The sequence below is a fragment of the Glycine max genome, chromosome 14 (assembly GCF_000004515.6).
Source record: "Glycine max cultivar Williams 82 chromosome 14, Glycine_max_v4.0, whole genome shotgun sequence".
NCBI classification, from domain to species: domain Eukaryota; kingdom Viridiplantae; phylum Streptophyta; class Magnoliopsida; order Fabales; family Fabaceae; genus Glycine; species Glycine max.
The window spans coordinates 2,943,583-2,970,705 of NC_038250.2; the positions used below are offsets into that span (position 1 = coordinate 2,943,583).

General features: G+C 31.2%; 5 protein-coding genes across 11 annotated transcripts; 3 read left to right on the forward strand and 2 right to left on the reverse strand.

Annotated features, from left to right (window-relative positions):
* Positions 1 to 333: 333 nt before the first annotated feature.
* Positions 334 to 2,807, forward strand: LOC121173475 (transcription factor MYB120-like). The gene is made up of 2 exons (XM_041009222.1): positions 334 to 478; positions 1,134 to 2,807. Exons 1-2 carry the CDS (start codon positions 430 to 432, stop codon positions 1,526 to 1,528), a joined length of 444 nt encoding a protein of 147 aa, XP_040865156.1. The 5' UTR covers positions 334 to 429; the 3' UTR covers positions 1,529 to 2,807.
* On the forward strand, positions 1,651 to 6,315 carry LOC106795757 (transcription factor MYB65). The gene is made up of 5 exons (XM_014766651.2): positions 1,651 to 1,716; positions 1,806 to 2,191; positions 2,275 to 2,558; positions 4,935 to 4,996; positions 6,223 to 6,315. The coding sequence occupies exons 1-5, from the start codon at positions 1,651 to 1,653 to the stop codon at positions 6,313 to 6,315; spliced, it is 891 nt and encodes a 296-aa protein (XP_014622137.2).
* A 5,410-nt stretch (positions 6,316 to 11,725) lies between these two features.
* Positions 11,726 to 13,876, reverse strand: LOC547960 (urease accessory protein UreF). Of its 2 annotated transcripts, XM_006595564.4 has the most exons (2): positions 13,668 to 13,876; positions 11,726 to 12,692 (listed from the first exon to the last, which is right to left on the reverse strand). In XM_006595564.4, exon 2 carries the CDS (start codon positions 12,648 to 12,650, stop codon positions 11,934 to 11,936), a length of 717 nt encoding a protein of 238 aa, XP_006595627.2. In that variant the 5' UTR covers positions 12,651 to 12,692; positions 13,668 to 13,876; the 3' UTR covers positions 11,726 to 11,933.
* Positions 13,877 to 15,004: 1,128 nt separating this feature from the next.
* On the forward strand, positions 15,005 to 20,678 carry LOC100780322 (pentatricopeptide repeat-containing protein At1g71210, mitochondrial). 6 transcript variants are annotated; one of them, XM_006595727.4, is made up of 4 exons: positions 15,005 to 18,059; positions 18,647 to 18,778; positions 19,295 to 19,517; positions 20,125 to 20,678. In XM_006595727.4, exon 1 carries the CDS (start codon positions 15,380 to 15,382, stop codon positions 17,984 to 17,986), a length of 2,607 nt encoding a protein of 868 aa, XP_006595790.1. In that variant the 5' UTR covers positions 15,005 to 15,379; the 3' UTR covers positions 17,987 to 18,059; positions 18,647 to 18,778; positions 19,295 to 19,517; positions 20,125 to 20,678. The 6 variants fall into 6 exon arrangements, with proteins under 6 accessions (XP_006595790.1, XP_040865159.1, XP_040865158.1 ...); XM_041009225.1 differs by having other exon boundaries at positions 20,128 to 20,678; XM_041009224.1 differs by having other exon boundaries at positions 19,295 to 19,509.
* Positions 20,679 to 25,874: 5,196 nt separating this feature from the next.
* LOC100777315 (uncharacterized) lies at positions 25,875 to 26,635 on the reverse strand. The gene is made up of 2 exons (XM_014766869.2): positions 26,167 to 26,635; positions 25,875 to 26,016 (listed from the first exon to the last, which is right to left on the reverse strand). Exons 1-2 carry the CDS (start codon positions 26,440 to 26,442, stop codon positions 25,981 to 25,983), a joined length of 312 nt encoding a protein of 103 aa, XP_014622355.1. The 5' UTR covers positions 26,443 to 26,635; the 3' UTR covers positions 25,875 to 25,980.
* Between the last annotated feature and the right edge of the window lie 488 nt (positions 26,636 to 27,123).

Here is a 27,123-nt window from a genome sequence, read left to right on the forward strand (position 1 = left end):
TTATATTTGTGGGAAAAAAAAACAAATAATCAATGAAGCAATTGCCCCTGGAATATTTTAAAAAATAATAAATACAACTGATAATTTGAAAGGAATCAAATTAAACTTGTTAAAGATGTTGTTGGTGAATAATTTGTTATGCAATATATTAAAAAAATACTACTTTTAAAATTATCTTATCGGCTTATCTAGTACCAAAGATTTTCAAAGCCGCTTATTATTATAATCTTTATCTTTCCACTCAGTGGTATTATCAATTTAAATGTGATAAGCTCTTTTGCCATTATAAAATCAACTCAATTTACCAAAAAGAAGTTTATTCAAGTCAAAGACTTCATATATTCTTCTTAATTAGCCAGGGAATTTTCTGTGCAGTTCTCCACATCACTATACAATCTGAAAGAAAGTCAAAACTCAACGTATACACATATGATTTCAGCTATGGCCGTCATGAGCATCATCTTTCTGCTGATCAAAGGTAAGTTAATCAATGTTGTAAAGATTTGAGAGTTTTGACACTAAACAATAGTTAACCAGTTTTAGCATATAAGGGAGAGAGAAGAAGACTTAAAAAAAGAGTTCCTCACAGCAAAACTCTTAAATGTGGGGTGTTCTCCTTAGAACATAATACTCGCTTCTCTTTTATATTAAAAAAACTTACTTAATTCTGAATTATCCCTTGCTACCAAGGATGAGCAAAATCGAAATAGCGAAATTTTTGGGTCATCTCAATGAGTTCAGAAACCATATGTTTCTCCTCGCTCAAAGGAAGGTCTTTTCGTAATGGATGACCCTCGAAAACATAAGTTTATTTTTATCTTATTTGATGAGATTATGTTCAAGTATTTCTATTTGAGGAGAGTTTGTACTTAATATTAAATTTTAATGAAAATAGTTTTAAAAAATATTATTTTTTAATTAAAAATTACACCATTTAATGAAAAAAACTAACTTATTTGAAATAAGTTTTTTTATTTGTTAAAGAGAACTTTTCTTTTTAAGCTTTCGCAACTGAGTGTCTTTTTGTATGTTTGTGAGAGTGCATACTCTTTGTTCATGCATAAGTTCTTTTGTTAATAATTTTTTTTTAGCAAACATTAGAATTTCTTTTAATTTTTTGTATTTAAATACAGTAGTTGTGATATCTTGGTTACCACAAGAGGGAGATAATGGTAAGGATGATCAAGAGGACCAGTTAGTAGTAGATCATTTAGCAGAAGAAGAAGATAGTTTTCTGAAGAAAGGACCATGGACAGCGGAAGAAGATGCAATATTGGCAGCATATGTGACAAGCAATGGAGTGGGAAACTGGAATATAGTGCGAAAGAATACTGGACTAGCTCGATGTGGGAAAAGCTGCCGATTAAGGTGGACAAATCATCTTAGACCAGACCTAAAAAAAGGAGCATTTACCCAAGAAGAACAACTCAAAGTTATTCAACTTCATGCTTTAATGGGAAATAAATGGGCTAGAATGGCACAGGAGGTTTTTTTCTTCTTGGTTTGTTATAGATTTTTTGTGGGCTAATTGAAAAATAGTAAATTCCATAAACTAAGTCTATACGGGGAGTGAAAATTGTTTGTTACAAGAACATTTTTCATTCTTGATTCGTGAGTTAGTATTTTTATGGTTTTATATTACACATAGTTATGAGTTTCATGCAGCTGTATTGGATTTTCATAGCTTGCTTTATAAGTTTGGATATATATTGTAAAGTATCTAAGAGTATTGATATTGAATACTTAAAAGCAAATAGAATTGTGTGTTTCATTGTGTTTATTGTGCCTTCATTTGCATGTGTTAGCTGCCTGGTCGCACAGACAACGAAATAAAGAACTTTTGGAACACAAGACAAAAGAAAAGGAAACGTGCTGGTTTGCCACTCTACCCAGAAGACATAGAAGTGTTGAATGTTGACAACCCACAAAGTATTAATCAAAATGATTCCACCCAGCATGCTAATGACTCACAACCAGGCACATCATCTCATAATGTACCAGAATTGGTATTCAACAATTACAAACTTGTCAATGGAAAGCATCCATCCTGTGTTCCACCCATTTCAGTGATGCCTGAAAACAGCACCTTTGAGCAACAAGATAATTCAGATAAGCAAGTTATGCATCCGCCACATTTGCAAATTATGCATCGTTCCCACGAGCAGCTTCAAGACTCGCTACCAAATGATTAGTAAGTATGAGAAATTTTCTGAGAAATTTTCTGAGCTTCCTATGCTGTCTGTTTATATGTTCATATAACAAAATAATATGTAGTATAAAGTTTCAGGGTGATTACATGTCTTGTGATGATAAATGTTCAAGTGGCATTTCCCTGCCATCATTTGACGATGACTTATTGAGAATGGGAGAGGATCCTCCGACTCAGACTCATGATCAATACTATGAACCACGTTCTCCACGCAGCAATGGCTATTTGGAATCCATATTTTGCCCACCACCAAAGATTGTGGAAGGATCAGATGATTGTTCCATGCAAGGAGAGTCAAGTTTAGGAAACGGAGAAAATTTAGACCCCATTATGAATCAAGATACTTTAGGTGACACTTGGGTAGAGAATTATGACAAGGATCAATACGCTCTTAAGGATACTTTATTCAGCATTATCTACCCCTTTTTTCCACACTAATACATCATGATTTTAAGTTGGAGAATTTTGTAAGAGCATCGATAAAGATGCATGGCTTCAATCTGGTGGAGGCTTGTCTTTTTCTTCTTTGGTCGAAAGGTGGAAAAAATACCATTTGGTTTTGACCTTGAAGAGTTCATGGCACCATCACGAGTGATGATACAGACAGCCATTTATTCTTTGGTTTATTATTATTATTATTATTATTGTCGGCTTCTCGAGTTTAGTAGTTTCATTCAGGTATATTTTACATCCTATGTTCTGCAATTGATCTTTTAATTTGTGTGATGTTGATCTTTTAAATAAATTTATTATAGTATATATACCGATTAATGAAAATTTTAGTAAAAACATTAATAATACAAAGACCATCTTTGAGGGGGTTAGTATATTTTGTTAATATTTGCTATATTTTTTATTAACTGGGCTAAGATAAATTATATTATTAATTTTGGGAAATATTAAATATTTAAAATGTTATTTTATGAAAACTTAGGAAATACTTCGAAATTATCCGCAATGACATCATTAATTTCTCCGCAAATAAGTTTATGCTGGGTGACAAATTCAGTTGTTTATTTTTAAGAAGGATTTCCCATCCTACAAGTCCCTCTACAATAAGTACATGATCATGGAAGATATTTCTAGTATTAGTGATCGAGTTGGAAGACGATGATGCATCAAATGTATCAAATGTATTGGCTAAGAGAAAGCTGAGTGTGAAACTGAAGAATCCATATTTAATTCAAAGATGAGAAGCTGGATGCCCATCCATTGACACATAACAACACAACAATGTGTTACTAATACTCTTCTAATTGAGTCATGTAAAAAAATTTGCTCACAGTTAACTCCAATCACGTAACATTGTATAGAAAGAAAAAAAAGTCATGTAAGGGATAGGAATACCAGCAGTTAGGAAATCACATAACTTTTTAAAATAATTATTATAAAAATAAATAAACTTATTAAACATAGTATATTGTAATTTATTTTTTTCTAAGTCATAGTAAATTGTCATTGGATGATAGTGGTAAAATTATTTATAATGTCAGTGCATACATTATTTCTCTAAAAATAATTTAAAATAAAGATCATATATATTTTCATTTTTTTCTTTTAAAATTATAATATCACCCACTACATATTTATGAAATTTTTGTCAATTTAATTTTTATAATCTTTATATTTAATTGTTTTTAAAAATAGTGTATGCCCTGGGAATATAAATAATTTTAAGTAACTTAAATACAATTTTACAACAATGATAACGTATTTTGTTTTTTTTTAATCATAAACCACTAGGGGTGTTCATATAAATTGGTTCAAATAGAAGCATTTTTGGACTGCATGAAGCCAACAAGTTTTTGAACTGAATTGGTTCGGTCAAATAATGTTAAACTATATTTTTTTTACTTAATTTAACAAACTAGTTTTAAAATTGATTTAATTCACTTAATAGCTAGATTTATTTTTTCTAAAACTGAAATATATCTAAAAAATAGTTTGAAAATCATATCAAAATTGGTTCAATTCTTAAAATCAATTTTTAGTTAAAAATGATTTGAAACCCGTTCAATTTCGAATCAAATTCTTAAAATCCATTTTTTTGTTAGAATAGAGTTTAAGGAATGTGTGTATGTAAAAAGAAACATTGTTTTTCCTCCTAATACATGTCATAGCTTTTCAACGTATAAAAATACAAATTATACATAAGTTGCACCTTGGCAATCAAAGTGGAGAGGGCAGACTCTGGACAACTTATTTCTCAACTTTATTGGGAACTATCATGCCTGTCATGTTAAGTATATAGTAGTTATACAAGCATTAAAATCATGTATTTAAAAAATTAAAAGGATTAAAATTATAATTTAATTTATGTATTATTATATTTTGTATGCATGTTATTTATATTTTTCAAATTTTAACGAGTTAATTTTTAATTAAATATTAAAAATAACTAATATCGGATTAACGTGTAAAAATATAGATTGAAATGTACTTATCTAGAGAATTTGATCTTAAAATTTAGAAGAAGAAGAAATCAAGTAAGAATATTTGTCATTTAATAATAAATAAAAGAATAAGTAAATATTATATCAACTTTAAATAATCAACAAATAATCCTGTTTATTCATGCAATAATTGACAAATAATCCTCATGTCTCTCGGAGTCATCATTGCATGTAGTTCTCTTTATCCCAAATGTTAACACACTTTAAATGTAAAGTAAATCCCTAGTACCAGTTCATGTAAAGTAGGTTATATCGGTATCTCTTGATCTTAGGTTTTGATTCTATTGACTCCATGGCCAAGGTGACACCAAACTTAACTCCAACAAGACATGAGGTATGCGATTACTGTCCTTGGACCAGTCTGGAACATTAACAAACTTATTTATTGAGTGTATATAACTTAATTAACAAACACACGAGTATTGGTAGTAAGAGAAGATTCAGGTTCGATCTTTAGAGAATACCTCTTTGAGGGACAAGATACTTTAATTAGTCTCATAATCAGTCAAAAACACCAAAGCTTGTGGAATTCAATCAGTCCTATTCAGAGTCAAAAGTCCTAATTATTATAATTATAATTAACAAATTTGATATATACATAAATTGATTCTGATAAATTGGTAATTAAAGATTTATTTTCAATCAAAATCTTTTATCTTGGAAAATACTATCATTTAATTGCTTTCAACAAAATTTCCATTATCATTGTGATCCTCTGATATCCTCTCCTCTCTATTTTTTTGTTATTTCCATCATGTATCTTCCCAGATCGACTCTCACGTTACTCTAATTGGGTGTCTTCTTTTTAATCCTAAATATTGAGATTGATTGTGATCAACAAAATAAGTTTCATAGTGGGTCACACCAGGTATTAAGTTATGCTCTTTCACGTTGTTTCCTTCCTTAGTCGTAGGATACAGCTCATTTTTTCCGTATGTTTATTTTATTTTTCCTTTTCTCCAAACCAATGAATGATCTTGGTGAATTGATGGTAAGTTAATATCAAAAAAGATATAGAAGATGAGTAATTCATATTCTGAGTTATGTGAAGGTTATAAACCAAAGTATGATGATGATAAAGGGACAAGTGAGAGAAACATCTATGTTCATGTGACAAACAAATATCTAGAATTGAATTTTCACATATTTTATTTGTTGAATGTTTTTTAAGGGATTTGAAAGATAAATAAATAAAATAAGTTTGTCATCCTAAGCAATAAATAACAAGTAGATGAACAAATGTGTGTAGAATAGAATCATATGAATTGATAAAGAAAAATCATAAAATTATACGTCCTAAACAAACAAATTATGTTAAGTCTCAATATTATCATGCTATGATTTTCTTTTATTTTTTTATCTTATCTTTATTTCAATCTTTTATTTTTCTTATCTTTTACTTTTATTTTCTTAAAAGATTAAGATAAAAAAAGATGAAATTTAAAATAAAGATAAAAAAAATAGATAAGAAAATAGATCAAATCCAGTTTTGGCTTCTTTCTGTTTTACTTTCCATGTGCTTAATACTATTGTCTTTTTCTTATATGCTCATCTTATCAGGAGTTGAGAACCCTTCTTCAAGATGGAGGCTCTATTGGGTTTGTCCTTGTTCCTGGTTCATCTGATTATCTCCTCCTTGACCTATCATTTTAGATGCTGAGGGTCAGGAGAAGAAACATGCAATAAAACAAAGCATTTGCTAATGCTAACCCACATGTGAAATGCAAAAATGAAAACAATTGAAAATATTGAAGTCGATAAAGATCACATGGTTATATTATGACTAGATGTTAAATCTAAAAGTATTCTAGTACTTACTGTTGGGAAGAGGTAAAGATCATGTTCAGTTGAAGTGTCTGGTAGTGGTATACTGTCTGTGTATGTTTCATGGGTGCTACCGGGTGGCGTTTCTTGGTGGAGTTGTAGTGGTTCTCTTAAACGTACAATTTTATTGAAACGCCTTACTCTTAATATACCACAAGAAAGCTTTTGGAGGAAATACTCCTCATCATTCTTCATTTTCCTATGTAGATTTGGGTTAGACAAGTTTATAATTTTCAAATTTTTTGTAACTATGTTATTTAATAAACTAGTACAAATACCCATAACTAAATGCCAACATCCAAATTCTACTTCACCTACGTAGACTGATTCATAAGTTATCTATCATTTTGTCTTTCTTCTTTTTGTTCAATGTATACTTCAATTTAAGCAGTTGTATTGTGAAGGCCTAACTTGCTATTGCTTGAGTGGGTAGCCTGAATGATTATCTAGGAGTACAACTGAGATTTATATAGATATATAACAGATTTTGACTAAAACAAATTGTATGTCAGAATTATGTTGTGATCTTGCTGTGAGTTAGAAACAGAATTCTTGAAGTTATAAAAGGTGATTGATTTATAAGAGATGCTTGTAACTTTAGTTGATGGAGAAGTTGAACAAGATGAAAATAGAAGAATATGAGAAAACATCACTTAAGTAGTTTTTGGATTTTAAGACACTTGTTTTAGAAATAGTTTTCAACATTTAATAGATATTGGATGAGAAACTGATTGTTGAGTAGTGCAGAATTGTTCTAGCAAACAAATTTTAAAACCAAAGAGAGAGAAGATGACTTACTAGGAGTAATAACCTGGTGCATGACGGCAATTAGTGTGAGCATATCTCCTGGCACAAGTAACAAGCCATGTAGAGACCATTCAAAGATTTTAACATTGATTTCTCTAGATGCATCATGGATCACAACTACACTTTGCCCTTCCATGTCAATGACTTCAATATACCTTATTAAGGAACTCCAACTTTTTATTACACAAGTGGTTCAAGGAAATTGTGTAACACAAAAGTAAGTTCTTGCAGCTTAATAAAGTATGAGTTTCCCAACGAGACTTGGTGTTAAAGACAGTGTGTGTCCAAAGTGATTTTGTCAATGAGTGATGATATCTTAAGACGGGATTTCTTGTGCTTATCAAGTATCCTAAGTAACCCCTTAAAAATGGTTATTCGTGATTGGCCTGAATGATTCAAAGACGGCATTAATTGCTATGTAGATAAAGTATTCTCATGTTATTATTTCATTACTTCTATTTGTTCTCTTTCAATCATTTTCTCATGGAGCTGCGACATATGGTACATGTGTTTTTTTAGAAAATAGAACAAAGTTGTGATGACGTGTAGGCATAATATGTGAAGTGGGAACTCGTAATAAAAGAGCAACTGAAATTTGAAGTATGTGGTTGTACTAATGTGCAAAATTTGATTCTACACTGTTTTATTGCTAAGGATGAATTTAACACAAATATGATGGTAAACAAACACACTTAAAATCATATTAAGGATTTGTATGTCAAAATTAGCTGCTCCAACCCGTTAGATTCGGTCTATCCCGAGAAATGGACTAACCTAGTTCGGTAAAATTAAATTATAATAACTTCTTTGTGTAATGCGTTTACTGTATTTGCACATTTATCAAAACCTACGTTAGACACTGAGAATTCCTTTTTTTCAAAAGTAAAAAATTTTCAATTCCAACATAAACTCCATTTTAAATATCGTACATACATAAATACTGAAATTCCTAAATTAAATGATAAATAAAAAATTTAGATGATGACCTTTTTTTAAATTTCTTTCTTCAAAATATTTTTTTTAATTTCTACAACTCAATAAATTGTTTAATATAAGGAGGTGATTGGTAGGGGAGAAGTTTTGAGTTTCTTGAAAATCTTAAAATGATACTTGGTTTGAGTGTTTTCTGTTTTTGTTTTTAAAGAAAACAGAAAATAAAAGTGAAAATACATTTCTTTAAAATATTTTATTATCTCATAATAAACGTGTGAATAAATTTTCTTGAACCTCTTATTCTAAAAAATAAACTAATAATCCATGAAATAAAATATATCTCTCAAATATATATATGTATATTCAAATAATCCATCTTATACTTTTTATCCATGAAACAAAATGTATTTCAAAATTTAAATATGTTTCTAAGATATAATATATCATCTTATACTTTTTTAATGTTAACTAAACAGGTTAACTTAACCTCTAATAGCTTTCCATCTATCATTTTAACATCTTTAATTTTAACTTGAATTTGAATTTTAAAAAAATATCTTCAAAATAATAATATATCACAAAAAAATATTTATAAAAATTTAAATATAATTTATATGTTTAAAAATATTTATTGTAAATTTTAATTATAATATAATTTTTTATTTAGAAATATTTATTTATTATAAATTATAATTGAATAGAATAAACATTTATTTTGTGTCATGCATACTGGCAAATCCAATAATTTTACTTAGTAGAGATAAAGAAATAGTCAATAATAAAATGGTTTAATTTTTTTCCTTTAACTTATTTTTCTAGTTCAATTTAATACTCTTATTATTTACATGTTCAATTAAGTCATGTGTTTTTTTTAAGAAAAAAAATTCAATTAGGTATTCTACTTTTAAAATGTTCAATTAGATACTTTATTCTTTAAAATGGATTTAATTTGGTCTTATTTAAAATCAATTTAAGTTTTACTTATTAAAATTTTTGGAGCAAATGAAAGAATAATAAAACTAAATTGGATTCATTTGATAAAATAAAAAACTAAATTGAATATTTTAAAAGTAAAGGACCATATTGAATCATATATTTTTTTAAAAATTACATGATCTAATTGATCCAAGAAATAACAACAAGTGATAACAAATTTTTCTTTTCCATCCTTTAGGAATTGTATCCAGGTGTATATTTTATATCACTGACTTACTATGTATTTAATACTAGAAGTGTAGAAATGATAAAAATTTAAAATAATAAAGTGGTAAAATTGATATCAACATATATAGGTGTCAACTTGGACCCGTAAACAGGAATTCCGTAGGAATTGCTCCATGTGGATCCCGCATATGAGAATTTTTTCCTCGCAGAGATGGGGATGGAAATAAATATTCCTCCATGGACATAAGGGACAAGAATGAGAATCACACCCCACCCCTATGGGTCCCCACTCCGAGGAAAATATTGCATAAAAATATTTGTAATTTGAATTATTTGTATTATTATTGAATATTATGTTTGTATTATTTCAAATTAAATTTATTATCCATGTTTTTTTATTTAAATTTAATAGTATATGAATTATTTGAGTTTAAATATTATGTTAGTAAGACTTTTTAAGTCTTTTTAAAATCTACTTGTATTAGAATTTAAAATTAATATATTTCTTTTTTAATTTTGAAGCCCCACGAGAATCCTGAATCGGGTTATCAGGGGATGGAGATGGGAGTCGGGGAGCACTACTTGTCCCGTTGACATCCTTGCCAACATATTATCTTTTTTATCTTATAATTTCCTATATATATATATATATATAAGCGCTAAAATACCAGTTATCTTTTAACTTTTGTAATAAAAAAAAACAAATACTTTAATCCCTAAACTAATTTTCCCCAGAGTTCTTTTCCACTGCATTCAAATGTCTCATTTGGTTGTTTGTCACGTAAGCAACCAAGATTGCATCCATTTTATAAAACTATTTTCTATTGACTTGTGATTGTCACTACTTTCCTCTTGTTATAAGGAGGACACCATGTCTATGAAGTAGAGAGAGTAATTTATATATGAACAAATAGTACAGGAAGTACTCCCACATATATACAAAAAAGACACCCGGTTACAAGCATGACAAACAAATATGCTAGTATAGTTTTTCTCAACATAACTAAGCAAGCCCTGTGCATATCTAATGTCATGAGATGGAAAAACAACCCATGTACTCTAAACATTTAAGAGTTTTACAACTTTTTTTCCCTCCCTTTTGTACTGAAATCAGTCTTTCAACTACTCTTTCTTATACCAAAACTCAAGTTTTTTAAGATATCATACCAACTTTCATGAGATAATAGTTAACTTAATCTCTAACACAATTAAAAATTTGTGAAAAGTGTGAGAACACATATAATTAACTTTTTTTTCCAACAATGCTAACTTGTCTAAAAGGCTAGAACACAAATCTCCGTAAAATTTTCTCAATTATAAACTAAAAAGAAATAAAGTTAGCAATTGACAAAATCACAGATGTGCTGATGTATTTGCAAATTCAATCTAAAGTGAAGAATGTGGGAAGCAATGACTACAAACGAAACCAAAAAAATTAGCAATTTTTCATTTTTAAGACGTAAAACTAATAGTTATGTTTTGGAAAGAAAAAAAAAAAGCTAACTCTAGTTTGCAAGTTCAATTTAAAGTGAAGAATTTGAGCAATGAACAAATATAATTCTTTAGAAACAACATAGAGAAATTAGCTAAAAATTATAATTTAATTATTTAAATGAATACCGACGTTTTTTAAAACAGTCGGAATCCTGTTTTAGAAATTTAACTACCATGTCACAGCTTAACAAAGCCAAGCTAAGAATAGGGATCAAAAACAACTTTTATTTTATCAGGGACTAAACACAAAAAAATTAATAAGAACAAAAAAAAATCAATAATTTATCAAAAACCAAAAGCTTATTTAAGCCTATTAAATTTATTTAAATAACAAGGCTACTATTTTATTCTTTTGAAATTACTTTTAACTAGTATTTTAGTCTAGCAAATGGGTCAAGCTTAAGGTAATTAGAAGTCTAAATCAAGTAAAGAGTGTTAGGTTTAATTGGTCCATGTTCTCTTTTTTTTCTAAGTAACCCTAATAGACTTACCGGTATAATTTAATTTCTTCCTTTATTAATTAAAATGCATAATTATCACTAATTTGGCCATTGGTTAACAATACTTCAACTAATAAACTGTAAAGTGTAAGCCAACACGTTCATTAGATCAATAATCAATTTCAAAATATTGCTTTGAAGAATCGTCTCTAAATTGGGTTGACTACACAGTAAAATGTCAGCAATACATTACCATGTTTCTTCAAAGACCATACTAGTCTCTAAGTCTCTCAAAAATTAATGGATCACCACCAATATCTTTGTGACCAAATTAATCTCATAAAATTTCAAAACATCGCCACATTAATTCTTGTTGAATGCTAAAGTAGTGAGGCAAAAAGAACAAGCCAACAATGCAAACACTATAACAAATAGTACACAAAATGAATGTACCAATTAGTTCGGTCTAAAACATATCACATAATCTGCAGCAAAATGAAGAGAGGGCATCATTGAAGTTAGAAAACTCAAAAACTTAAGCACATCACTATTACAAACAAACTTTTTACATGCATCAAAATATTAAGTGCAATATCCACATTTTGCCTTCTAGGATGAAAACAATCTTGAAAACAAGTAACCATGGCAGCCCTGCACAGTATCTAGCAAAGGCATAGTTTGGCAAGCTTCCTCAACAACTCGATTCATCCATTTTTCTAATATAACTTCAGCAATAGGAGCAACCCGATGCTGCAGCAATGCTGCACCAAGGGGTCCTATCAAATTTAGCCTTGTAGCAGCAGAAATCACATCTCTCATTGTGATGAACATGTAAGCTCTCTGAGAACTAGTTCTATCAAATCCTAGTGCTCCACATATAAGTCCAAATACAGGAGCATGATGAAAAGATACAGTCTCTAAACCCAGAGAAGCATCTCTCATGGTTTTGAGGGAGGGAACCTCGGAAAACACAGCTGAAGCCACCCTCATTAATGCAGATCCTTGCGAGATTGATGCCTTTCGACCCACTTCATTAGTTAGGGTAGCATCCAATATTTTGTCAAGCTTATGCCAAGTTTCCAAATTGGGTAACATGGAAGCTGAGTACACAAAAGGAAGGAGTAAGCTTCCTGTATTCTCCAATATATGGATAACAAATGTCTTAAGGTCATTGGAATTAGACACTAAGTGGGACTGAACTGTTGCTTCGAGGCCAAAAGAATGAGCAAATTCACCAGTAGGTAAAAGAGAATCAAGCAACTGCCATTTACTCCACTGTAAAAATGGGTCTGAGCAAGGTCTGTTGTGTCCTTCATTTACTTGCATTGTAATGGTATGACTCTCGCATTGACCACAATTGTCTGATTACTACAAATGCCCAAACGAATAAACCAGGTTTATGTATTCAAACTTGTAAAACAATCTGAAATATTTCCATATAAGTTTTGAAAATGAATCATATATGTAAGAGATAGACATTTTGGGAGATTCAACCTGACCAAAATTGAATTTCCAAAAGGGTCCATGGTTCTATCACTACCAAATGCAATAAGCTCACAGAAAATAGTTGCTATGCATCAGTATACTTCTACTGATACAGCAGATCTAGTATGACAACAGCAACAGCTTTGCCAAGAGAAAAAAAAATTAAGATGTGGATTTGTCAAAAAATACTTGTCAAAAGGCTTATCAAGTTGTCAACTCTCAACTCTCAGGTGAACCAAATCACCCACCTTGGATACACTCAGTGTCCCAAAACCCATCTATGGCAGCAGAACTCCAGTGCCTACTCGACTTTCACCAATGGAATCTGAAACAAACGAGGGTACCTACTTACTGTGGACTTCCAACAAACATTTTGCTTACATAGTGATCGTAATTCATGAACAAGATTAGGACCATTGCCACTGAGTACTGTGACATGAATTTTGGGTATATATACCACCTCTTCCAATATAATATACTGAGTGTTCCCATTACTCTTATTAACTCACCAAAATGGAGAAAATCACCCATCACCAACACACAGAAACCCTAATGAAAAATTTCCTAATTGTTGGGAAAACAATCGTCATCTATTGGTGAAAGTCGATGTTAACGGACCAGGACAGCTTAAATCTACAAAATATTAACTTTTATATTAATAAGGGGAAAAAAAAACTTGTTCATGATTGTTCCCAGTACTTAATTCATTAATAACTGAGAAAAAAGAACAAGGGAATAAACTCCCCGAAGGGTACAACCCATATAGGAGTATAATCACTACTGAGCTACAAAACCCACAAAGGAATTCGGGCATAGAAAAGAAAGTGGAAAAGAAGCTTTAGGGTATTTGAAGTTTACCAGGTGAAGCCTCTTGTCTCACCCTTTCGCTGCCAACACACTGGATCGGCTTCTACAGTTGTAAGGCTTGTGAACTCGGTTGAGTTTTATACGCATATGAATCCAATTCACATATAGGAGAATTTACAATAACAATCCAAACTTTTATACAAAATAAATCATGTAAAGGCTTTTACTCCCTTCTTCTCACCTCTTTGGTTGTTTACTTGTTTTAGCTTTCTACTTTTTTCTAAAAATAAATCATTGTTTTAGAATTTCAAAATCTTAATAATGTTTTGTTTCTTCATTTAATATCTCTTGTTAGTGTTACAAATATAAAACATCAAAGTATTAAATAAGTCCAACCATAAAATATTTTACATCCATTAAATATTTTTAACATGTGCATCAACCTTAAACAATTAAAAAAAAAATATGATGAAAGGAGTACTAAGTTTTTTTAGTTGAAAAAATCAAGCTTTATAGGTCATTCAAGAAAAGCAACATATCTTTGCTGGTTGTTTTGAGTATAATTAGTTTTGGGAGTCAACCCAATTGATAGAAAGAATGGTCAGATATGTTTCTTAACAAAAACTAGTTATTCATCAAGTTTGTGGCTACTTTGCATATGTAATATGAGGAAAAAAATATGAATTAAAAAAAATAATCCATATATTTTAAAAAATATACTAAATAATTACATAATATTAATTTATGCAAACTTTCAAATATGCACCTTTATCTATTTTTAAATCATTTAAAAACATCATTTTTGAGAAAAAAATCAATTTGGACCCCAATTTTTATTAATTCTAGTGTGTTATTTAACTGAATTATAATCAATATTGGAGTTTTTTCTACTCATATTATACAATTTTAAGAGTGTGTATATTTAACGTATTAAAAGAATAAAAGTTTTATTCCCAGAATTATAACATGAGAGTATTATATACCCATATTTGCTATAAGTTTCGAAAACTTATTTATGGATATTACTAATTCTCATAAATGTTATAACTTTTATTTTTAACATATTTTTTACACTTTGTTCCTATGAACAATACGAGAATAACATATTTTATTAGTATAAGAGAAGTTATTTTCAAAAATACCATAAACATCCTTTACTATTTCTTTTTTTAATTTTAAAAGATATTTCTAAAAAAATTAAAATACAATCAGAAATACTTTTAAATATATCCAAAAATAGCATTTTGAATCATAATATTTATAGAAATGTGATTATGGGAGAATAATATGAAACTAGAAACAAACACCCCTTCAACCAAATATATGTTTGGATTATAGATTGCAAATTTAAATCTAAGTAAAATTTAAGTTTACAAACAGAATTTATAAAAATATTTTAATAATTATTTTGCTAAAATTGAGTTATCAAATTAAATTTTAACATGAAACATATTTTCAGGGAAGTAAAATATGATATCAAAAGTACTCCTGACTCTACTATTCTAGTAGATAGTAATATTCAGAAGGTCTAAGACCTAACTCAAACCACAATGGGGGTGGTGCAGTTAGTCGATCAAAGCATTTAGACATTTACGGAGGGTGAAACCCCCCATAAACCCTTAACCCCCGAAGTAAGAAGTACTGAGAAGTCGCAGGTATGGATACACACAGAGACATAAACACAAACACTTGGAATGCAATGGAACCCTGAGACCGAGAGGAGAAGAAGAAGAAGAACATTCCCATTCCAATTCCATTGATCCATGATGCTCCCACTCAAACATGTAACCAAACACCGTCTCAGATCCAAATCCTTCATCTCCTCAATTCTCGACCCGTGCTCTGACCATGCTCCATACACTTCTCTAGCATCATCATCTTCCTCAGCCTCAACTTCCTTTTTTATCTCCCAAAACGACGTCGCCTCCTCCTTCAAGACGTGGTTCGCGTCGGCGCGGCAGCAGCAGCTCCCCTTCGACCCCCTCCTGAACCGCATCCACCAAATCCTCTCCTCCCCCGACGACGAGGATTTCTCCGCCGCGCTCTCCGCCCTCCGCCTCCCCTTATCGGAGCGCCTCGTCCTCCGCGTCCTCTGTCACGGCGCCGCCCGCCGCGACATTCTCCCCTGCCTCAAGTTCTTCGACTGGGCCGGCCGCCAGCCCCACTTCCACCACACCCGCGCCACCTTCGTCTCCATCTTCAAAATCCTCGCCCGCGCCGACCTCAAGCCCCTCGTCCTCGAATTCCTCGACGCCTTCCGCCGCCGCATCTTCCACCACCGGGGCCGCTTCCACGACATCCTCGTCGTCGGCTACGCCATCGCCGGAAAACCCCAAAACGCCCTCCATGCGTTCGCCCGAATGCGCTTCCACGGCCTAGACCTCGATTCCTTCGCCTACCACGTCCTGTTGGAGGCCCTCGTCGAGAAAAACTACCTCAACGCGTTTGACATCATCATGAGGCAAATTCGCGCCAGGGGCTACGAGAATCACATGACAAATGTCATTGTTGTTAAGCATTTGTGCAAGGAGAGAAGGTTGGAGGAGGCTGAGGATTTTCTCAATGGTTTGATGTGTCGTGGGGAGGAGTTAAAAGGGCCTGAAGTGAGTTTTTTAATTGATGCATTGTGTGAGAGTTATAGGTTTGAGCGTGCGGTTGAGTTGGTTAAGCAATTTGGGAGCTCTGGATTGGTTCCGTTGGATCATGCTTATGGGGTTTGGATAAAGGGTCTTGTTCGGGGTGGGAGGGTGGATGAGGCATTGGAGTTTTTCTCTCAGAAGAAGGACTCTGAAGGGTATTTTCCTGCCACTGTTAGGTATAATGTTTTGATTTGTAGGCTTTTGCAGGAGAATCGGTTTCGCGAGGTGTATGATTTGTTGGTGGATATGAATGAGAGTTGCATTCCTCCTGATGTGGTTACCATGAATGCTGTCTTATGCTTCTTTTGCAAAGTGGGGATGGCGGATGTCGCATTTGAGTTGTACCATTCGAGGTCTGACTTTGGGTTGTCTCTCAATCACTTGGCTTGCAAGTATTTGATACTTACTTTGTGCTGGGATGGGGGCGCTGAGGAAGCGTTCAAGGTGCTCAGAAGCTCAGCTCAGCGGAGTTATTTTCCTGATGGGCGGACATTTTGCACACTTGCGAGTGCTTTGTGCAGGGAGCACAAGATTGATGAGATGAAGGAGTTGTTGTATCTTGCCGTGGGGAAGAATTTCGTGCCTCCTACGTCAATGTATGATAAGTACATATTGGCTCTGTGCCGGGCTGGGAGAGTGGAAGATGGTTATTTGGTACATGGGGAACTTAAGAGTGTTGCTGCCAGGACATCGTATGTTAAGATGATTAAGAGTTTTGTTAAGTCTGGTAGGGGAGATATTGCTGCTCGGCTTCTTGTTGAAATGAAAGGGAAGGGTCATAAACTGATTCGTCCATGGTGTAGAGATGTTATTTGCCGCTTGCTTGAAATGGATAATTCAAGAGGGCGCTTTTTCAATTTACTGGAGATGCTGACTCGTTATCAACATTCTTGTCAGACTTACAACTTTTTCCTTGACGGAGCTGGACATGCTATGAAGCCTGAGTTGGCTAGGGAAGTATTTGAGTTGATGCAAAGGAATGGTATTAAGCCCAATTTGTCTTCTCTTATTCTTATGTTGCATGTTTATTTACTCAGTGGGAGAATTTCTGATGCTCTGAATTTTTTTAATGGTGTACGGCGCCAGGGTTTGGCAACTAAGAAGTTATATGTTGCCTTGATTACTGGTCTCTGCAAGTTCAATAAGATAGACATTTCACGTGAGTACTTTTTCAGCATGTTAAGAGTTGGATTGAATCCAAGCCTTGAATGCTATGAGCTACTTGTGCAAAAGCTTTGCTCATTGCAAAAATATAGTGAAGCAATACATATCATTAATGTATCTCAGAAAATGGGACGTCCAGTAAGTTCTTTTATTGGCAATGTACTTCTTTATCATTCTTTGATTTCACCACAACTCTATGATACATGCAATTATTTAAGAGGTGCGGAAGAGGGGGTATTTTCTGGTAATTCAACACTTTGCTGGATGATTGGTGCTTTTTCTGGTCGTCTCAGAGTGAGCCATTATATTGCGGACCTGGAAAGATTAGTAGAGAGATGCTTTCCACCTAATATTTTCACATACAATCTGTTGTTGAAACAAGTAGCCAAGAGTGATATGGACAAAGCTCGTTTGTTGTTTGCTCGGATGTGTCAAAGGGGTTATCAACCTAATTGTTGGACATATGATATCATGGTACGTGGTTTCTCAATTCATGGGAGGAAACATGAGGCTAGGCGGTGGCTTGAAGAAATGTTCCGAAAAGGATTTTATGATGAAAATCAATAGAATATTCATTTAAGGAGAATTGGTCAAGGGCCAATCAATGTGTTAAAGATGTAAAATGGTTCATCCAATTTTGGTAAGGATTTTTGAAAAATGGGCTACATTGGATGCATTGGTTTTAGTTTTTCTGTTTAATTGTTATTCTTTAGCAATCCTTGTATCTCTTACTCCCCTCCCCCTTTTTTTCTTTTGGTGGAAGCATTGGGAAACCGAATATGTTTCCACCTTGTATTATTCATCACACTAGATTGACATAAGCTATGATATTTGGCATAGCTTTTATACATTATTTTATTCTCCATACTGAATCGTTTAAGTTAGAGGCTTTGCTTCTTATCCTCTTTTTGTGCTATTGTCATCACACAGAATAAAAAATAATAACAGATTATTCATGAATCAGGACTCAAATTTGACTGATTTTGAATCTTGATAAAGTAGTTGTTAGTGTCACTAATTACTGAATCATTGACTTTGGTTTATCTATGTGATTTTCTATTCAAAGAGATTTTAATATGATTGCAGAATAAGAGCTGAAGCTTCTGATATGAGATCGTTGCTCTCAGTTATATGTTTCATGTGGCACTTTCTTTCTTTCTTTCTTGTCATCTGCCATGATCTAATATCATATGTTTTATGCACTTCTTGCTGTATTCTCTCATCAAGTTGAGAATGTGCTCAAATTCATTGAGAAGTGGACTGCTTACTTCATGAGGGCTTGGGGTTTAATGCCAGTACCATATTGGCCATGGACAGTAGTCATTGCAACAAACATATTGTAGTTATCAGAATTAAAAGGTATTTGCTTCATACATCTACCTAGTAATTTTCCCGATGAGATTCCTTACATCCTTTCATGTAAGCTTAATCTGTTGTGGTTTATTATCTTTTTGGCAAGATTTCTATTTTTTTTTATTATTATTATTGTGGCATGCAAAATTATCAATTGGTGCCTTTTGCTTTGATTTCTTTGATGGGCAGTGTTTGGAACTTGTACTTGACATCATCATTTTTGTGTTTCTTCTGTCATTTTTAGTCTCAGGTTATATGATTTATGTCAAATTCCTCAAAATCTGATACCAAATTTGTTTAGCCCTGGATTTTTTTTATTATCATTATTTACATACTTTCTACTTTATAGTTTCAACCGAGTAATAATTAGGATCGCTCTGGTTTTTGAGGCATGATATATATGCAATGGTATTCTTTTTCCTCAAATCAGATGTTTTCTGGCCCTAGTAATTCCTCCATTCATAACTTTATTTGAAAAATTGTATGCCACATTTGAGGTATTGGTTGGATTTTGCATGGCAGTAGTACTTCGTGACCAGGTGCATGCTCATCACTGCTGGCAGAATCTAATTCAAAGCTGAAATGGAGAACTGGTCTTGTAGAAAGAAACAGAGAAGGGAGGAAAAAGTTATGAAAGAAGTAAAGAAGGGAGGAAGAAGACAAATAAAGAACTGATGCAGCGAAGACAGCCATTAGTCCGTTACCTGAGAGGTCCTAATAACTGAAGCTGTGATTAAGTAAAAGAGTACTCCCTCTATCCCTATTTATAAAACTATTTTTAAAAATTTGTTTCTCCTTTTTTATGAAATTATTTTCTAATTTTTAAATGCATAAATTATTTTCTCCTGTATGTTCTTATTTAATTATTCTCTCTCTAAATATTAATAAAAAACAATTAAATAGATAAAAAAATAAGGAAAGGATAATTTTGGAATGATAGAATATATAATTGACAAATTTAATATGATTAACTAAATTAATTATTTTTTCAAGGGACATAAATTAGTTGAAAGAGTCTTATAATTAAGAATGAAGGAAATAATAATCTTTTTCGAGAAGTGTTAAAGTGGAGAGAATGAATCTCACAAAGGAGCATGAGCTTAGCATAGGCAGTGCAACAAATTTAAGTTTGAACTTTTCCATTAGGGTTCAAAGAGTTGCATCTTTTCTAACATTACATGGCAACAATTCCTTATTTGGAATGTCTGTGCATCATAGATTTGATTTAAAGTTTAGCTGGATAGTTGCATAAGATTAATAGAGAATCACGGAAATGTAATCTATACCCTATGGCCTATGTAACATTTATTTTTTGTTGCATCCGACAGTAATTTATTCTAGTTCTTTAACAGAAGATGGTAACATAAATAAATGGGTAGGAGGCTTTTTAGACGTGAGCAAAACTCGGATTGGAGAAGAATATGGTTCGGGGTTCCTTTTATTGAAACTGCGTTTCTAATTGATCGGGGGCTCGTTTACCTTGGAAAATCATACAATTACCTCATGGGGAGGAATTTATCTTTAAGAAAGCTAGAAGACAATACAACACTGGGTGCATGATCAAGAAGAGAGAAAATCGTTATCGCTTGTTGATGCCTATTGTTAGCACCATCCAAGTCATCGATTTGCTACTACAAGAATTCATCGTACTATGGTAGCCTGAGTTCATAAAGTCTTGCCATTGTTTCGATTAAGCCATAAAGTAAGTTGGTAGTAGCTAGTAGGAAATGTTAGATTGCAACTTCAATTTTCTTGTGATAGTGGGATACTAGGGGCGGATTCTAGCATGCATGCTATTCATGAATGATGAACCATTAATTACTTCTAACACAGAACTGAACTACATGGTTTGATTGTGAAAACCAGTTTCAAATGGATGATGAAGAACCAACATAGATTGCTTTAATTTTTTTGTATTATTTTAAAGAATTTTATTCAACATTTTTTTCACTCGAATTAAAGTTTAATATTAAGTTATAAAGGTTCATGTATATACAATAGTGTTAAATATTTAGAGATAAAATTTTCTAACTCTTGGTAATTCTAAGTACTAAATTTGAACAAGATTTGAGAGTATATATATCTGGTAAATGTGTTACGTGCAAATGAATCGTGTATTTCTGAAAATTAGTGCTGCAGACGCTGTCCACGTATGCAGGGTGTTTAATTATTATTTACCGGAATGTATTCTTTTGTGCTTTTTCAGAACTATTCATTTTCTCTAGTTTTTCGGTCATTCAAACTTGTAATTATATGTATCCCACGTAGTACAGTGATAGAGTTCCAAACAATATTACAAAAATAAAGACTTCAACGCATTCTATTCTATAAATGTTGGTTTACTAATGTCAATCAACGGAATAGATAATAAGATAATCCAAATTAAACCAAGGAAAATTCAGAAACCAATTATTACGGATAACAGTAATTGTACAGGCAACAGCTATGACCACATGTGCACATGACTGAGCACATCAATAATTTCATTTTTGCATTTAAATTTATATTTATTTCTCACAATTGCTAGGTTGATGAATGGAGGAAGGAATGAAATACAAAACAAGGAAAATACAATTTTTTATATCTTTCTATCGATGTCGAAGTAATCTGTCTCCAATCATAAATTTTTTTCACAAATTTGTTCATCTTTTTTTTATAAGATTTTTTTCTAGTTTTTAGATGTATTGATATTTTTTCAACATATTCTTATTTAATTATTTTCTTCAAATATTAATGATAAACAATCAAGTTAATAGAAAGATAAGAAAATGATAATTCTGAAATGAAATAATTAATTAACATATTTAATGTGAAAGCTTAAATTAATTGAAATAATCTTATAATTAAAGAAAAATAAAGTATAATGTATAACATGAGATAGAGGAAGTGTAAGTGGCTAAATAGATTCACATTATCTTTAATTTGTCTAAAGTGGAAGGAAACGTAAAGAAATGAGTGTTATTTTTATTTACAAAAATATTAAATTGCCTTCATTTTTATATATATTTTTCATTTTTAGATAATATTTATATTTATTCTATTTTCTTTTTACATAATTAAACAAGAGAAAAAATTAACTATCATTTTCTCATTTTAAATAATTTCAAAAATCATCTCATTAATCTTCTATTTTTTTTCTTTCTTTTTTCATTTTCTTTCCTTTCATGTTTTTCTTTAAACTAAACGCACCCTCAAGGTGAAGGCATATTATATTTAGGAGTGTAAAACGTTTTTAAAACCATTAAGGTAGTGAAAATAAATGTAGTTTGTTATCTAATTTTTTTTAACATTATTATGTTTTGTTTTTATTTTCATTCATCACATAATTAATTTGACTATTTTGATAAATATTTTTTATTTTAATTTTTCCATAATCTTGTTTAATAAATTTAAACTGCTACGACGTTCCTTTTTCACCTTAAAAAGTAAATAAAAAAATGTGTTATTTTTCTAAAAAAAATTATATTAAAAAATACCTTAAATATTTATGTGAATTTATAAAATCGTTAACTTTTTTTAATGACTATTTTAAAATCATAAAATGATTTATAATTGATCAATATTATAAAAAAAAAACTACTACGGCATAGATAAATTATTTCAAAATGCAGTTTGGTGTCAAATTCAGTTTAAGACAGAAGATGACAAAGATAAAAGCCATAATAGTTGACTATTTTTTCATTGTTTCCCACTTAATGTTGACAAACAAATTACCAATCATATTATTCGTTTATTTCTCTATTGCCTCCTATTATCTTTCTTTTTCTCCGATCCTCCCATTATGGCTGAAACAATTAGCAACTATTGATGGGAAATATAAGTGGCCAAAATTATTGTGGGTAATAGTTCCTTTTCTTTCATTAGCTAATTAATATTAGATAACTGATAAAACCGACCACATTGACAAATTTTAATTTGAATAACTTATCAATGTAAAGAGTAAGACCACAAAACCAAGTCCAGCAAAGCTTCTACTATTAATGGTGAATATGTAAAATCAAAAGTCTTTCATCAGTTCATAGTAGTCATCACTACTCATTAAGAAAGTGGAGATCAACAATATGCCTATATAGATATGTATGTCTACAAATCATGGTGCTTTTGATGATAATGGTTGAAAAACGTGGGAAACCTTTGCAAATGTGACTTAGCTAGCATTAGAATAATCTTATATAATAATAACAACTATTTATAATTTAATGAAAAACTTGTACGTAAAATCAATCCCTTAATGCTTAGACCTTGTAAAAATATTTTAGTTAATTTTTAACTTTTTTTATTAATTAAAAAATTTGTTTGATTGTTGAGTAAATAATTTTTTTAATAATTATTTAATTATTTTTAGTATTTTTTAAACGTTACTCAAAGTAATGTTTTTTAACATGTTAGTTTCTAATTTTTTATATTTTTTATTTTTATTTTTAATATATTTTTCTAATTTCTTGTTTAACATTTTTAAATAAATTATGAGTTTATTATTTTTTTATTTTACATTTTTTAGTTATTTTAACCGTTAATTTTACTAAATATTTATAATTTAATAAGCTAATTTTTTAACTTCTAAATACCAATTTCTAATTAACTTTCTAGCTAACTTTTTCAGATAATTATCTAACGTAAAAGGGTTAACAAAATGAATTCTTTAGTATTATATATTGGGTTACTTAATCCATAAAATACTTATTTTGTAAAATATAAACAGATTTTAATGATAAGAATATATACATCTCAAAATATTTTGTTTGATAAGCAAAAAAATTCTAAATTGAACCTAAAATTACATTGTTAAGAAACTTGAACCCTACCCACCTAACTAAACCAATACTTTTTTTTTGTGATTGTTGATCAATACATATTGATTCCATTGTCTTGCATGAATTAGTGACTTGCATGTGGGCAATTGTAGCAAATACATTGTACACTACGAATTATTTTTATTGAAAATTCAGTAAAAAGTGCAATCTTAGCACTATTGAAAATAAAGCTGCAGAGAGAGTTAGAGCTTAGGTAGTTGCAATAGTGGAGAAATGAGTAGGTCGCGAGTTTTTGTAATGATAATGCCTCTCACATACCAAAATGCCGAACATATATAACACATGATGAAGAGAAAGACGATAGGAAATGAAGAATTTAGTTTTGATCGTATAATTAAAATCGGTGATAAAAATTAGCTTCAATAAAGTAATATTCAGTATTTGAGTATAGTTATTGCTGCAAAAAAAATTATTTGTGTACAGTTATATAATTAAGATAAATTTCTTTCACTTAGTAAGACTTAAGATCAAAGTTTCTCTTAGAGAGACGACTTTTGGAGAAGTGTAATCAATAAGCTGTATCGAAAATCTTCCAAAAAGGAATGGGAAAGAGAAATCTAAATCCAAGAGGTAATATCCAAAAATCTAAGCTAATAGTGAAAACTATGTATAGTTAGATATTCCTTTAATAATTTTCACGTGTTATACTGTTGAATTCATTCTTTAGTTTATTCATGAACAGAAAATGACGTCCAAATTCACCTTTACATTCGCATCAATAATTTCAATTTTTTGAATATGGCATTCTGTGGGTACCCTTAGATTAAATGAATTTGAACTAATAGGGTTCTCATGATGGATCACCAATTGCTTTCCAAGAATTATATTCTATATATGTTGGTGCCCTCCTGCGCCGCCCTGATTAGGGCCACCTTAAGCAAAACGATAAATTTTATGTATTTTATTTTATTACTGCAATTATATTTATATTTTCTCCCCTAAATTAATTATTACTCCGATCTTAGCATTTTTTTTATCATCTTGATTTGTTTGATTAACTCACAAGATTAGGATGCATTTAGTAATTCATCAACCATTATTATTCCTCAAAATGTTGTGTGAAATCATCTGATGTTTTGGGGTGGAAGGAGAAATTATTCGATAGTCTTAAACTATGTGATTCTTAATTAATCATCACATAACATATAAATCAAATGTTATTATTTCTTTGTAAATTAAAAGAATCTAAATGCATGTTATATAAAAATTGATTAAGACTCTAAATATTTGATATTTCAAGATTATCTAATAATTTTTTCGTAATAATGGTTAAAATCAAAGAAAGAAAAAAGGCTAGCTAACATCATACACTCTAACACATTCTTCATTGTTAGTTTAACTTTGTTAGAAATCATAATGTTATATGAGACTCATTTCTTATTTAAAGAATCTCACTCATAATTTTATACTTCTCAAATAAATTTTACCGTCCCATCGAATAATTTCTCAAGTAAAATTGCGCAGGCTCTTTTAATTAGGGAAAATACGTTTGGAACAAAGAGGATGCCATTACCAATTAGAGTCAGATTAAAGCTATAAATCCTAAATGACAGAGAGGATCTTTTACCTCTACTTATTCGTAATTAACATAGTGAGTCTACTTAATCTCACCCAAAATAAAAATAAAAATAGTGACACTACTTAATTAAAGTGAAAACAAGAGTAATTTATATATTATTTTCCTCCAAGGCATCCCATGAGAATTCTCCCCAACTTGACATCATTATACCAGACAACGCATACAATCCCACTTTTCATAATTATCTTCATGGTATGCAAACCTTATCATACCAACGTGTATACTGCAAGTTATATCTTAGAAGCTTTGCTTTAACAACAAAGAACAGTGACCAAATTAACTATGTGAGTAAAATTTTCTCACAAAAAAAAACTATGAGTAAAACAGAAATCAGCCATCGCAATACAAAGTCGCTTGTGCATGTGCTTTTTATATCAACATTTATTTATGAGCAAAAGGAAAAAGGCATCAACTGCTTAAAGCCAAACTCTTTCAAATGTTTTCTCTTTCTTTGTAGGACATGAACCTAGTCATGTTTTATGCTGACAAAATGTTTTTCTTGTTCTTATTTTAAGCATATATGTATTTAAATTAAAGCGAGAGATAAATAAAAATGGAAAAAGGGGAGGGGGGTTTCATTCAATTTTTTATATGATTATGAACCCGTTCGCATCCTTGTAAACAGAAATTCTCACTTTCCAATAAATAAGAAGTGACAATTGCTGAATGGACGTTTGAGGCTTGCCAACTACAAATCAAACACACTCTATATCTCAATTCCATACATATATACACCTCTTTGTTTATTAACAATGGAAAAATGGGATGAAAATAAATACACACCAAAAAGTAGGTCATAACTTTGGCTGATCCATTCAATCACCTAGTGTATTACATATATATGATCCAAACTGTAAACAGACAAGAGAAAAGAAAAATGAGGACAAGAGAGAGAGAGAGTTATGTGATGTTGTTGTCTTTAGAAGTTAGAAACCAAGAGCAACAATTGATATTCACAATATTTCCTACATCAAAATTGCATATCTCATGCTATCACTTACCATGAGATGGTTCATTTCAGACACTTGTGAGAATTCCCCAGTTACCCAAACCCCATCAGAGCCATTATTAACCTGAGGCTGAGAAACACATGAGAGTATTGATATGGGGGCTTGAAGAATGCTACACACAAGCCCCCAACCATGTTGTCTTCTGCCCCTCTCATGTCCAAATAGCTCTACACCGTTTCCTGCTTCAAACATGCTCTCATCTGCCACCTTGGAACTCTTTCTTGTGTTCTGAAGGTTTCTTGCCACTGCAGCTAGAAGACGCCACATCTTCAACTATCTTTGGTTTACTTTTGCTACCTAGAACTTAGATTAAGTATTATATATATATATGTATATGGCTCTCAGCTAGTTGGAGTAAGACAGAATATTGGAGACTCTGAACTTTGCAGAGAAAAACAAAGGGTTGTTGGAAGGGCCAACAATTTGTACAAAACCTTTTAATAATGGTATTTTGGTGGTGGTGTTACCTAGTGCTTGTGTTTATCACAAAAGATATAATCATCTAGTATGACATGATTGACGGATAATTTTATACCTTCAACTAATAGTAAAAGATTTAATTTCTAATTCTTTATATGAAAAAATATTTATCTAGAGAGATTAATTTTTAAATAAATATTAATTATCAAGAAATTAATCTTTAACTCTAAGCGAGATATCCTTAATTCATCCAAAAAAAAATTATCACAAAGGTTTGTTGGTGCATTGTAGTTTTAAAGAGGGCGACTATATATGTAGCAGCATTTCTCTTCCCATTAATCAAAGGTGGGGTCTATTATGCCCAACTTGCCGACAAAGCTGTCTAATTGGACAAAAAGTCTCTTGAGGAGTCTTTTTACTGTCAAACTTTGGGTTTACTTAATGGTGCATCAGTTACACATAACTGTTTTTACTTAAACACAAGAAGGAATTTTAAGGTATAGCTTTTACACTTTACAGTTCATTTGG